Below are 13,800 nucleotides of genomic sequence, written 5' to 3'. Positions count from 1 at the left end.
AAGCCAGGATATGTCTTTACAACACACTGAAAATGTGGAGTTTTGAAATCACAAGGTAATTATAGTTTTACACACTGTGGCCTTAACTACTGGGCCATTATGGGGTGCACAAAAGTCATTCACAGCATCATTATTGCGCCCTCTGAGATAACGGCACAAAAGAACTCCACGTGGAAAATTACATTTGAGACCTCTCATCTGCTATTTCATTACCTTGCTCTTTCTGATGGGTGAAATGGGTTCTCTTAATTTAAGGAGCTGGATTCCAGCTTGGTGAGTGATTTATGTAATCTCACGGTAAGTGTAATTTCCCATAATGCCATGTCAGAGCTACTACTCTGCTTAGCTACCACATTCACTCATTGCATTGTGAGCCATCTTTGCCCAGCACCTCACAAATAAGACCATTTCTATGGTGTACACCCTGCAAAGACAGAAGTATGCAATTATCTGTGAGCCACAAGTGTGTCTATGGGTGACATTCATACCTTCTTTTGACAGACATAATTAGTCCGCAGATTCTCAGGCACTAAGAGACTGTCTTCATTGACAGCTCTGCGCGGTTACTCACATGTTGCACATGGCAAAGACATCCGATGGGTGTCATGGGATTCGAATAAACAAATCTGTTGAACACAGGGATTAGTTTTATGCTCAATTATTTGACTGTTTGGTAAAAACAACTGAATGATAAGACATAGTTTTATAAATCGATATCTGTTGCCGTCTCTAAACTCATTGTATACACATGCATGAAAAATGTAACCCCAAACACTTACTTTCTTTTCTCATTTACCACATCTCACAATATGTTGGTATAGTTTAACACTCAATAAACAACAGTGTAGTTTTGACAGAGTAGCATCAAGGAAGGGGAGCTGAATGACTTTGTGTGATAGTTTCTGTGCAGTACAGTGTCTTACAGATCAATGGAATCTTAACAGTGTTTTATACCGAAGACAACATGTGCACGATATAGTTTTAATTTGGTCAGTGTAGTGTATTCTTGAAGTGATGACAAGCAGCGGCGCATGTGCTGCTTATTCAAAGGATCTGTGGCCCAAATAGTTTTGGTAACATAAGTTTTCAATTATGAAAGTTGCATTGAGTGATACTGTTAGTTTTCTAAAGATATGAAGGGGAAATTCACTGAAAACACTACTCAGATCACTAAAAAGAGATTAAAGTAAGTATAAATAACCAGAAAACCTTTAAAGAAGTTTTGGTGTAAATGTGCATAAAACCTGTCACGAGTTCTGGATGAAGGGATGAGTTGATGCAGGACTGTGCGATAACTTTTTTCAGAAGCTTTGTGTGACTTGTAGGTTTAACTTATACTATTTTATTTACGAGTGAAGCTTCAGTCTTATCTGAAAAGGTAAAATACCTGGGGTCTGCCACGGTGGCTCTGCCTCACGACTCATTCTCTCATTATTGATGGAAAATTGGGAAATTTTGTGATGGGGATACATTTCCTTTCATTTCCTTAAAGAGACTGGGAAGGAAGTTGAAAGTCAGTTTTATATGGTGTTGTGGGGTTTGTTGTGTTATTTGTATTTGGCTGATTTGTTTCATTTTTCCTGAGAAATATCCGTAGAAGCGAAGTATTGGTGTTTTTTCTGTTGCAGAGTGATTTGGGACATGGTGATGTAGCCGCTTCATCATTCTTGACTAAACAATTCAACATTTAATCTTTAAAGATACTTTTGTAAGCAACACATTTCAGCAGCAGCCGCTTTTCCTTAATATCGATGTTTGTCAGAGAGGATAGTGGGTGGAGCTGATGTTTATGTAGTTCATTGCATGTTACTGTAACAGTGGTATAATTGTCCTGTTGTGGTGTTGGAGGAAAGCACCTGCAGAGGAAGGAAACAGAGCCGAATGTGTAAGAATCAATTTCCTGTAATGGACAGAGCCACAAAGTCACTGAGGACTACTTACATTAGTCCCACTTTATCAACTTTAACATACCATAGAAATAAAACAGAACCAGTGCTCATCCAACATTTATAGAAATTCAGAGAGAGTAGATATTTGTCTCTTAAGAGATTTAGAGGGATTTACAAATAATGTTTGTTAAAAAGCACTAGACTTATCATTTAAAAGATGGTTTAGTAGATAAGACATTATAAAGCTTTATGGAAACATACTGAAAACAACTTTAGCAAAAATATCTATCTTACTTTACGTGAGCCTCTTGAAACCTCTGTAATTCAGGGTTTGAAAAGGATGAGGATTTTATTTTCTTCATCTTGCTATGAAAATGTAAGCTGGAAATGATTACCGGCACAGTTCATCATTTGGTTGGGATGAGAGGAGCACATCTATAAAGAGTCCCAGCCTTTTAGTGGTTGAAATGGGAATTTCTTTTCCCCCTCCCTCATCAGTTTGTGAGCTCGTTCTGCAGTGTCAGCAGTCGGCACACAAAAACGGAATTCAGTAAAAGCTCCCTGCTCTCCGGGAGTTTTTTTTTTCCCCCAACAGCTTGCTACCATCCCCCCCTTTCCCCCTCATGAACTGACATGCTGGAAGAAACATATGCTACTATTCCCACTTCCTGACAGCTTGTGCTGCTTGAATGGGATCTTGCTCAGGGAGGAAGCAGTTGTCTGGAAAGAGAGGAGAGATTAAGAAAAGAGAAAAACCTCCAGGATTTTTCTGTAAAGGAAGTAGAACATCAAGCTACTGTAGTTTAAATAGTGAGTTAAGGGTACAGACAATAGAAGCCTGACAGTTTGACACAAACTCTTGAGATTGCTTTTTACTAACAGTCCAATCTGTGATTTGTCCTGAGCTGATGAAAAATACACACAGGAAGCATGTTGCTCAAAGTTATAGTGACTTTGAAGAGTGGATGTGTCTCTTTACATCTTTGGCTAAATTACCCTTTGCAGTGACAGCAGCACATCAGCATCTCAGCATCTCAACAACAACAGCTGGAGTCCCAGCGTGAACACTCGACATATTCAGCTTCAGTACATTTGACATTTTCCCAATATACAATCATGTTCAAGCTATATTTATGTCGAAGAAAAGACATAAAGCCGAACATAACACTAGTTTTATTGTGTATTCCTCTCTGGGAACTTCCAGAAGATGTGTCTGTATCGCATTTCTTCCATACCTTTTGTGTTCAGTTGCTGTACCCAGGAGCGAGTTCTCTGAAACATTTCCTGTTATGATTATGAAACCATTATTAACCTATAACTAAGAATTTTTTTGACTTTCCTTGTTTACTTGAGCTGTGTTTGTTTTTCATGTTGCAACACCTGCTCATCTGCATTTGTGAGATAACCCATTTGACAAACAGATCAGGGAGTGGCATGTTCTAAGAAAAACTAATAAATTCTCTATATTTCTATAGCATAATAACACGTATTACCTTGTAACGTCCAACCTATAGTTTCTGTATCTCCGTGGTTGCGAGGGGTTGGTTAAATCTACCAAGGTCTGCGTGAAGAAATGTCCTCATCCGTCCATGAGGGTCTGTGTACCCCAAATTTAGGGCAGTCCAGAATGTGCACACCAAAAAAGACCTATGCAGATTCCCTTTTTTGTGCTTCATCCAGCCCTCAAGCTTGTGCACCTCCACCGTGCAAGTTGTACTCAACCTCTACATCGTTAATGAGGCGTTTTTCTCTCTGGCCATGCTCAGCACAGAACCTACGGAGCACGTTCTGATGTCTGCTCTTTATCTAATCTAATCAAAACTCTCTTGAAGTCCTGTGTTGGACTCTAATGCCACTGTATGCAGAACGCTTTCCATTCACGAAGGCCACACACTGTACATCAACCACAGCCCTTCTGAATCTCATTTCACCACCCACATGCTTCAGTCGCATCTGTGCATTCATGAAGTCCTATTGTGTAATACTTATTTCCAATAATATAATGTTCTGTTTTTTGTTCTTCTGCTCCTGGTGCCGCCACCACATAATGACACAGTCCTCAGTTTATTAGCTGCAGATTTACCCTTGAGCGTGTTGATCTTGTCAGTGGCTGCTGGTGAGACTTTCTCCTGTTATTTGGGCAGTTTGGTCGAAGAGGACTGAGTTCTTGGACCGTGTCATAGTCTGTAAACTGTTGATGCCTGTAGGTCTCCAGTCTCCTTTTGAACATGTCTGTATGTACTCTGATGTCTTTCACTTTTACTATTGCAGAGTGACTTGCGTTTACATTTGTGACCAAGTGTGTTTGCTCAAGGGCACCTCAGTGTCAAAGGCTTCTCTTTTATTTCCCGTCCCAGATTTATGGCTCCAGGCCAAACACATTTTATTGAAAAGTCATGGTTGACCAACTGCTAATCTCTCCATGACCTTTTATGTGTAGGAGCATATTGTTTTCAGGCATCAGGTTCATTTAATCTGACATCTAATTTTTAAACCTTTTTCAAACCCGTATTCTCTCATTTATTGAGGAGAAAGTACCAAAAGTCCATGAGAGAAAATATTCTATTTCTTCATATTCATATCCCCCATTTTAAAACATTATTGGTGATGTCCAATTTTGTTTGCCTCCTTTTGTTCCACATCTGGCTATCCACTAACAGCGTGCACTTTCTGTCCACTGTTCTGTTGTGGAGAGTGACAGTTTGCTTGTGTTTGTTTATTTGGGAATTCCAGGTCTCTCCCTAGTCTGCTCCAAGCTTCAGCTTGGAGAGCCCAACCGCCAAGATTGATCCCAGCAGCTGGAGCGGCAGCGAGAGCCCTGCCGAGGACCTGGAGAGGATGAGCGACTCGGCAGACAAGCCGGTAGACAATGATGCCGAGGGAGTGTGGAGCCCTGACATTGAACAGAGCTTCCAGGAGGCGCTGGCCATCTATCCTCCGTGTGGACGCAGGAAGATCATCCTCTCTGATGAGGGAAAGATGTACGGTAAGTACAGATGTGTTTTAACCCAAAAAACACATGAAGAGAACTGAGAACTGAAGAATAATTTGGCATTTTGGGGAATATTTGCTTTCTTGCTAGAGTTAGAATGAGAAAATCAATATCACTCACATGTCTGTCCTTAAATATGAAGCTAGTATAAGTAGCTGGTTAGTTGAACTTAGCAAAGCGACTGAAAACATCTAGCCTGCATTTGGCTACATCCCGTTACTAAGTTTAGTTTTAAAACGCATCATTGCTGTTTCTTTTGCAATGGCAATGTTGGCCCCATTTGAGTTAGAAAAATCCAGGGCTGCATTGTAGTCTGGACGGGCAAAAACTGAGACGTTTGGACACGATGACACAATCGGCTGCATTCGTTTCCTGATTGTTGGTTCTTATCAGTCACGACCTGACTATCAGCGGTGAAGGCAAACAGTTGTAAACACTTACTGTCTGTCACAGTTCCACCTCATCGTCGGACCCAAACAAATAAATCCCTCTTCCTACTTTTCACCATTGCTGTTTCTTGTTTTGCAGTAAGTTTGCAACCGACAGCAGAGTAGACAATCTCCTTCCTGTTTACAGTACATACCTAAATGATCAGATGATATATGTTGTGTTAGTATGGATTGGGGATTATTACTGAAGCGGAGCTAAAACGCCAGGGACAGGGATTGTTTTGCTTTTAAACGCCATATTTAAAAAGAAAGGGGGGAAAGGTTATAAAACCATCACCCGGTGGCTCAAGAACTACCTTTTTATACCTTGTATGCTGAATAAATACACAAAATTAAAGTGTAAAAACATCTATTTGCGGTTTTGCAGGTGTAATTCCTTGGTGACCAGGAAAATAACGGCACCTGGTCAAATATACAGCCCTTTTTTCAACTTAGGTGGTGGATTCATATTTAACCTGGCATCAGACATGATATCAATCTAATTTTATAATTACGCAAAAAGAGTGAATGAATGCATTTTCCTAGAAAAAGACTCAATACATGGTTCTGTCGAGTGATTCAACATTATATTTCAGTCTCGTATCTCTGATGAGTGCTGTGATGATGGCCTTACAGCTACGACTCTGGTTCACAGAAGTGCAAGTTTATAAGTAAAGCAGCATGAACTATTAGTCAGTAGCAGATGGTACTGCGGCTGCCACCAGCTGTGCCCCCGCTCCTCCCTCCACTTCCCCCGATTCCTGGCTGGGTGATGTCATGGAAAGAGGGAATATTTTCTCTCTGCGGTGTTGGACCGTCTCACAGCCTGTCAGTGTCAAGTGAAGGCAGAAAGCCCCTCAGAGCATTCGCTCGCAGCTGTCATGTGACCCCTCCGGCCAAACAAAATGTAAATTCTAGGAGTCGCAGTGAAACCCCTCAGCTGCCAGTGCAAAGATGTGAGCTCAGACAACAGGACCCTCCCTACTGTTGCTTCCTCTGATTCCCCCGTCCCCATTAAATTAAAGGATGAAGATTCGCTCTTTTAAAGTTATAAATGAGCAGTGCTAACCGCAGACCTCACTATTACCCAGCGGACGTTCTCAATGTCATGCAAATGTTCAGCTTTCTGTCACACTGACATTAAGAATATATGTATTTTGACAAGTTATGGAGCAAGTAAAAAGAGTTAGTCCTACTTGTTGATTTACATTTACTGCAAGCAGCCAAATGTAAAACATGAGCTGTTGGTTGTAGGTGCCTCTCTTTCAAATATTACTATCAAATTAGATAAGCAGATGATAATTATCACCACTGGCATTGATGCAATGACAAAAGTCAAGCCACTAAAATCTGCCTCATGAAAATGATTTATAGGCAAAAAATATAAGTCATAGACTGAAAAATATTGTGTTTCAACTTGTCTTACTCTGCACTTTACAATGATTGTTACTCAAGAGAGATTCAAAACCCTAATAACAAACCCGAACAGACATTTTGTTTTTGCGGTGTTGAATCCACCTTCAAATCTGCTGAGGAGACGACTGTAGGGTTGAATAGACGTCCGTCCTGCCAGATGTGTTCCGTATCTGGTTACATGTTGTCTCACCAGTGGCAGAATCCTTCCACTGTCTAGTCATAGTAATTCAGACCTGATAGATTTGAGATAAATACTAGATATTTACACAACTTCAAGTGTAGAAACAGGAAATATGCAACAGATGATTATGTGTTGTGAAATTGTGGCAGAGACTGGAGGTACATTGTCAGTTATTGGCAGCTACAGAGGTTATTGTTGTTTTTCTGAGATTTAAGGCAGAATTGTGGATTCCGCCCTCTTTCTTAACATGGGTGTGTTTCGTGGGGACAGTGCTTGTTGCTCAGTCCTGCAACTGTGCTGCATCCCAGTGCCCATTCCATCATACCATGAACTATGACAATCTCCCAAAGACAGGCGGGTGCCATGGGTCTTTCTGAAAGTGCATTGAGACAGTACAGTACTAAAATACATTGTTTACCGAATATGAAAGTTGGACCAGGAACAATTCAATGGGTTGTCATGGTTATGGGTTTAACACAGTATTTTCAGAATAAACACTCACCCATGTTACTATTGGGCACTTGGACATTTAGAGGCAAAAGGATTCACGTACTTGTTCCTCTTTGTATGAAAATAAGCAACTAAATCTCCACGCCTGCTATCTGCAGGGCAGTATTATGCAAAGGCAGCCATACATGTTCTGCTCAATACAAAGGGTTTTGTCTGTCCCATTCAACCCTATGTGTGTCCCTGTAAGAAAGAAAAATGTCACTACTTCCTCATTGTCACTGCAGCATATGTTTCAATGTGTGACATATTGTATCATAAATCACTGGTCAGTGTTAGGAATTTATAATGTAGCAAACAAAACAATGCATTTTAGTTTCCATCAATACTATTCAATTATCCTGCAAATGTGTAGTTTAAAAATATCATTTAAAAAACAGGTCAAATATATTTTGCTATTTAAAGAACTCGTCTGAAAAAGGGGAGTCCAAGCCCTGGCTTCCCCCGATGAACAAAAGATGCTCTCTTTGCCATGTAAAGATAAATTCTTTGTAGGATGCCCCAGGTTTCCACTCGTGCTTCTTTAAACACCGTCAGAGATATACCAATGAAATGGTCCTCCGTGCTGTTACAAGGGATTGATTTGTCTAAAACATCCAGTGATCTGTCTTTTTAAAAGGGTTCAGCTAACCACGGTGAGGCTGATATGGTGCTGTGGTCCAGGTCCATAGGGTTTATAACAGACACACACTGACATCACACAGAGACTCTCATGGCATCTGAGATGAAAGTTGGATACAAGGAGGCAGGTATTTTGTGGTTGAGAGACCCTGGGGAAGGCATAGTGTTCCATACACAGAGCTCATCACAAGAGGAGCCGCCCTGAGTGCCCTTAAGCCCTTTGTTATCTTGGGGTAGAGTGCAGTTAATTAGCAACAGTCTCTATAGCAACTGTGTTGCGGTACAAAACAATTTCTAATTTCTGCTTCTTAGCTTATTGTTGTGTTTACCTGAAGTGTTTCGGATACGCTGAGACCAGCGTCGGCTGGCGATGTGCCCATTCTCTGAGGCTAATTGTGACTGCAATGGAAGACACTACATCTGCATAGACTGCATCACCCGGCACTCTCCTCGGCCCCACAGTTATTTAGAATATTTTTAAAAGTAAAGGGAAATGGAGGGCACTGGCCCCCAGCCACAGGCCCGAGATTCTGCACTTGCATAATTCACCTGCTGTGCTAGGCTGCATTCATTTATTCCAGAAATAGAGTTGATAAATGAAACAACACGTTTCTCTCAAATTGCATGTTTATTCATTGAGTTATGTATTTGCACTTGCCCCACACGCTAAATGACAGTGGTGAATTTTTCGCAGTTACTGGCTATAAAAAAGCAAACTGCTTTTTATTCCATCTACTGACAAATAAATATGTAAATACTTACTCTTCTTAGCCTATACCACTCCCATCTCGTGTTTTTGCTCAGGCGACCAGTTGTATTTGATGCCTGAGCTTTAACATCTATTCAAATAAAGGTGGAGACATAATCACCTTATGGCATTTTGTGATAGACTATAAGTCTTGTTCTAAAGAAATATCAGTAATTACACTACAAATTTTTCATATTTAACCTGAAATAATATTTACAATCCAGAAATTATTAAAATACATACTTGTTGTAATATTCCTGTTGCAAAGGTATACTGCTGGCCTGTGGCTGCATGCTACTTTGGATGTAAAGCTTTTCCTGTTACCATTCTGCTGTTTGCTCTGCCATCTCGTCAGTGATCCAGCCCAGTCCCCTCCTGTGGGAACTAAGTGGCACTTGGTTTGCAGAGATGCCAAGGATGAGTTAGATATAATGAGCAGACCTGGCTTGCCCCCGATGGCCCAGCACTGTGCTCCTCTGGGTCTCGTCTCACCGGGCCGAGCATGCTCTGAGACAGAGCGAGCGGATCTGATCCTCCCTGCTGGGCAGATAATGAGGAATTCTGGGATCAGCTCAGGCTCCCCGAGTCACCTGCATTCACTCAGAATGGAGTGTGAGGAACTTCATCGCAGGAGAGACATCACACACCTCCAGAATAATCCGTCATTTGTTCCCCTGCCATTGTCAGTGGAAGGCTGCAGTGTTTTCACACACATGGTAGTGAAAAAAGTCCAATTATTTTATGTCTTCCTCAAAAGGAGTAAGTGTAGAACGTGTAAATAGTCCTGATGCAGGTATGATGAAGGAGGGAGGAAGCCATTTTGAGGTATAGTTCAAGGTAGGGTTGTGTCGAACTGGTTATTTTATCACTAGGAGCGATGAAGATGCCTCATACTTCTTTCAGCTCGATAGTGAAAGGGATCAAACACGGTGGATGTGAATGGGTCAATAAGCACAAATTAACCTGGTTTTATGACGCTTCTCTCCAACATGGTGCATCACATGTCACATTTTACTCTACTCAATGAGGATTTTTCTATAACGGATGGGAAATTAAGTAAATATTGCTTTTTATATTTTGCGTTTTCCTCTGCATTTTTAAACAGCTTTTTAAATCAGTAAGATTCTTACAAATGCCCTCCAAAGTGCAGATTTTCTTTAACTCCGGTTTCAGCGTATATGCATTTGGGAAACAATGACGTCACACCTTACTCTGTGCATGTCCAGTGTTACTTTGTGAAATGAGTATGCACCAGAAACAACTACAAAAATGGTGCCTGTATAATGGTTTCTCTACGTTTGGTTAGTGCTGTTTGTCGCTGAATTTACTTTGATGGCATCACAGGCTTCTGATGATCCTAATACTTGGATGGCAGCGTTCTTCTTTGGTATTCGATGGATCGTTGATGTAGACTTTATCGCCACCCACTGGTCCGGCACACTTGTTTGAGCGTTTGTAGTGGTTTTGTGTTCTCTTCTGGACGTAGACATTTATATTTATATAAAACAAAGGGGAAAATATGTGGTCAAAAAATATCTGCAGTAGTGTGGACAAGAGCTGACACTTAGCTGTGTTTTGTACTCATTTTATCTAGTAATATGGAGAGGAAATATACTCGCAGACCTCCAGCCTGCCTTGTCCCAGCCTATGACAGCAGTCTCATACATGAGGCATGTCTGGTATATCACTTTATCTTCCTGTCTTTCCGCAGGTTGTGAAAGTTCGTTCGGACTGATGCAATTTAAATAGTAATTATAGATGCATACATGATTATATAGTATGCATATATATTTACCGATCCCTTCATGTGTGTTAAAAAAAGCCCGGATGATCCTTCTGCACCTGTTGTTTTGCAAAGCAATGAGCTGCACTCATGGGTCCAATATGCCCAGTAGACTCTAGTCGGAGCACCTGGAGCCGACAAAAACATCCAGAAAATAGATGACCTTAACATCACTGTGATTTTTTTACCACACTCGTTTTGCATCGTTCAATTCCTACATATCTTAAGTTTATCATCCACGTGTGTTTCTATGGCTCGGGGAACAAGCAATTAATGAGAGCCAAAATGGCTCTACATTTGGAAATCCTCTGTTGCTGAGCAGCAGAATTGATTTTGAAGTGCATATTATTTCATGGCAGTCTGTTCAGGGGGCAGATTTCAGCTCCAGCTCGTGTCCATGTTGTGGTGACCAAGCATAACATGTTGTCGCTCGTGTGAGACCTCCACTCTCGCAACCTCACCTCGTCTGGGTTGTTCTTGCCTCACAGGGCTGCTTATCATGAACTGTGGTGGTAGAGGGGCTCAGAGCAGAGTGTGATGCTGTGGAGAGAGAGATTTGGAAATAGAAAAGTGGGCTGTCTGAAAAAGAGATTCTGTGTGTTGCTTTGCATATTGTTTATGATATATTCATGTTCATCAAATGTGCACTGCAACATTCCATGAAAAAAACATCTCAAGCAGCAGGTTTATAGAGTCAATACAGGATCTAGTAATGCTTTCACAGTCAAATATTATACTGTATCACCCTAAAAATTGTTGCGCGAAATTTTAGTCATTTAGATTTTTACTGCTTGTGTTTCCAGATCAGCGCTGGAAAGAGGATAAACAAACTGATCCGTGAGTGTGTGTTTGTGATTTTCAGACTGTGTGGAAGTGTTTGCACTGCCTGGTTGGACAACAGGCTGTGGTTCTGTGCCTGCCTGAATCTGGAGTGCGAGGGGTGTGTCCCTGCTCTGAGGACTGTGTGAGGCCCTCTGAGCCGGGCTTCTGGTTTCAGGTTGCATGTTCCCAATTGGCTGCTTTTGTTTGACTAAAACACAGCGAGACGGTCGTCTTCTTAAAGATGCAGTGTCACTTTTTTTTTTTCTGCTCTCCTCAAGGAAAAATCCTCAGTTTCGTGCTGATTACATCATATTCCATTCTGACTAGATCATCTCATGCTGATGGGACCATTTTGTGTAATCAACATATGAATGGAATCTGAATGCCAGAGTTATTCTCTCGTCCAGTGCACAGGGACGACACTCCAGTGCGAACACAGACTGTCATTTGTTTCTGTGCTGTCTGTGGAAAAGAGAAATGTCCCTCAGCACTGAACGGCATTAAAGTCAGACAGACAGAGCCATAAAGTGATCACACTCAATGCTGTCTCATGGTCTGACCTTAATATGCCATGTATATGATCATTGCTATTATTATCCTTGCAATCGAATAGTAAGTGCATGTTTATGACGTTCTCACTATCTGGAGTTTTCCCATTAACTATTTAGAACCTCCTATGTCTCCAAAAAACTTGGATTGACTTTTCAGTCCAGCCTCCCTCGGCTTGTGCTCGTGATTATGGAAGAATGCGACAATAGAGCCCATCATGTCCTCTAAGTTTGACTTTTCATTATTGGTCACAGCCAACATGTCTTCCTTTGTGCTCGGAAGCTGAATTGATCCTGAGAGATTGAAAGTATTGATTTGACTCAGTGTCTTACTTTGTTGTGGGGGAGGCGGGGGGTATAAGCAGCGCACCTTTCTGACTGTTAGAGCCAACGTTCACACATTGCACTCGCCACACAGCCAGTTCCTCGGGGGACTCATAATTACAGCCGTCCTCTCAGATTAGTCCAGCAGCCTGTCCAACTGTGGCTTCACTCCCTGGTCATTTATTTCAGCTGTTTCTCTCTCCTGAGAGGAACACCTCAGCACAATGACCAGGCCAGCCTTTACAATAATGTATGTGATGATAAACACAGTGGCTCCTAATTGATAGAGTGATTCAGACAAGGTCTGGCTGTGCAAATTGGTCCCCTGTGAGTACGTAGCAAAGAGTTGGGACTAACAGGTTTCATCTCTGGCGTGGTTTGAGAGACGCAGAGAGGAGAGAGAGGAAATAGAAGGGGCCGGACCCGCTGAGTGATAAAGAGGCTGTCTTTGCCTGCTCAGCCCCGTCTGAATACAGGCACAGTTCAGCAGAGGTTGGCTGCTGTAATCCTCTCAGTGTCTCCAGGAAGGCTCAGGTTAGTGACCTGCTGCTTTGTGATGTCTTGTAAGATTTTGAGAGAACACCTCACCTTTAATCCCCCACTGTTCAACTAACACATTAGCTCAACCGCTCCTGACCCAGCCCTTGCGATAAAGCCTTTTATCCAGCTCAATAAGGTCATTTGAAGTTAAGTATTGATTTCTTTTGGTGTCCAGAGAAAAAATGGATTTTTAAAGAGCTGTTAATTACAGTTGCACACTGCATTATCTGGAGAACTTAATTTTGCCAGGGCTGGATTTTTAAACCCTGAGTGATACTTGCAGTCATCAATTAAAACCTTGAAAGCTGTAATGGCTGTTAGCAGAGCTTCATTCAGTTGACTTCACGAAATATGTTTTATATATGTGTGTACATATATTTGAGATACTGTGCAGCTATATGAAAAAATATATTCATTTGACTTACTGTAGGTCAGAAGTGCATACAATTTCTGGTTGCACTAAGTATATTTTTGTTCACCTGCTTTTATGCACATTTCCATTTTGTCCATAGAAAATGTGGAATTTTGACAGGTCATAAGTTTAATATTTACATCCACCTGGTTTAGGTAGATAGATTGTTGTATTGATTAAAGCAAGGTGCAATGGAAGCAAACCTGGTGTGTTAATCGCGACATTCATGGAGAGTGTTACTTCCACTGTAGAGATCTGTGAGCACCAGTGACCCTATAACCACACATGAATGATGTTTTTATCACAGTTTTCACATTGTTATTGTTTTTATGACTTTATTTCGTGGAAACTCATTTGAGATTTAATAATTTTGTTAATACATTTGCACAAACTGTAGCTGATCATACCGGATTTTACTTTTAGCACAGGTATTACAGATATTAACAAAGCCCTCTATTCAATAGAAAGATTCACTTCTGCATTCCTAACCAGTTCAGTACCATAAGAGACACTGGCATTGGCCTTCTGTGTAAATAAACACATAGTATTGCAAAGAATAAAACATTTTACAGTTCCGTCATGTTCATAA

General features: G+C 41.2%; 1 protein-coding gene across 6 annotated transcripts in view; it reads left to right on the top strand.

Annotated features, from left to right (window-relative positions):
* tead1b (TEA domain family member 1b) overlaps window positions 1-13,800 on the top strand; it is a 46,522-nt gene that overhangs the window by 9,277 nt on the left and 23,445 nt on the right. For all 6 annotated transcript variants that reach the window (XM_047339557.1, XM_047339555.1, XM_035153374.2 and 3 more), the window contains one exon: window positions 4,623-4,875. In XM_047339557.1, coding sequence (XP_047195513.1) covers window positions 4,728-4,875 — 148 coding nt within the window. In that variant the 5' untranslated portion in view covers window positions 4,623-4,727. The remainder of the gene's footprint in view (window positions 1-4,622; window positions 4,876-13,800) is intronic.

The sequence above is a fragment of the Hippoglossus stenolepis genome, chromosome 1 (genome assembly GCF_022539355.2).
Source record: "Hippoglossus stenolepis isolate QCI-W04-F060 chromosome 1, HSTE1.2, whole genome shotgun sequence".
Lineage (NCBI taxonomy): Eukaryota > Metazoa > Chordata > Actinopteri > Pleuronectiformes > Pleuronectidae > Hippoglossus > Hippoglossus stenolepis.
This window is presented reverse-complemented; position numbering and strand designations above follow the sequence as displayed.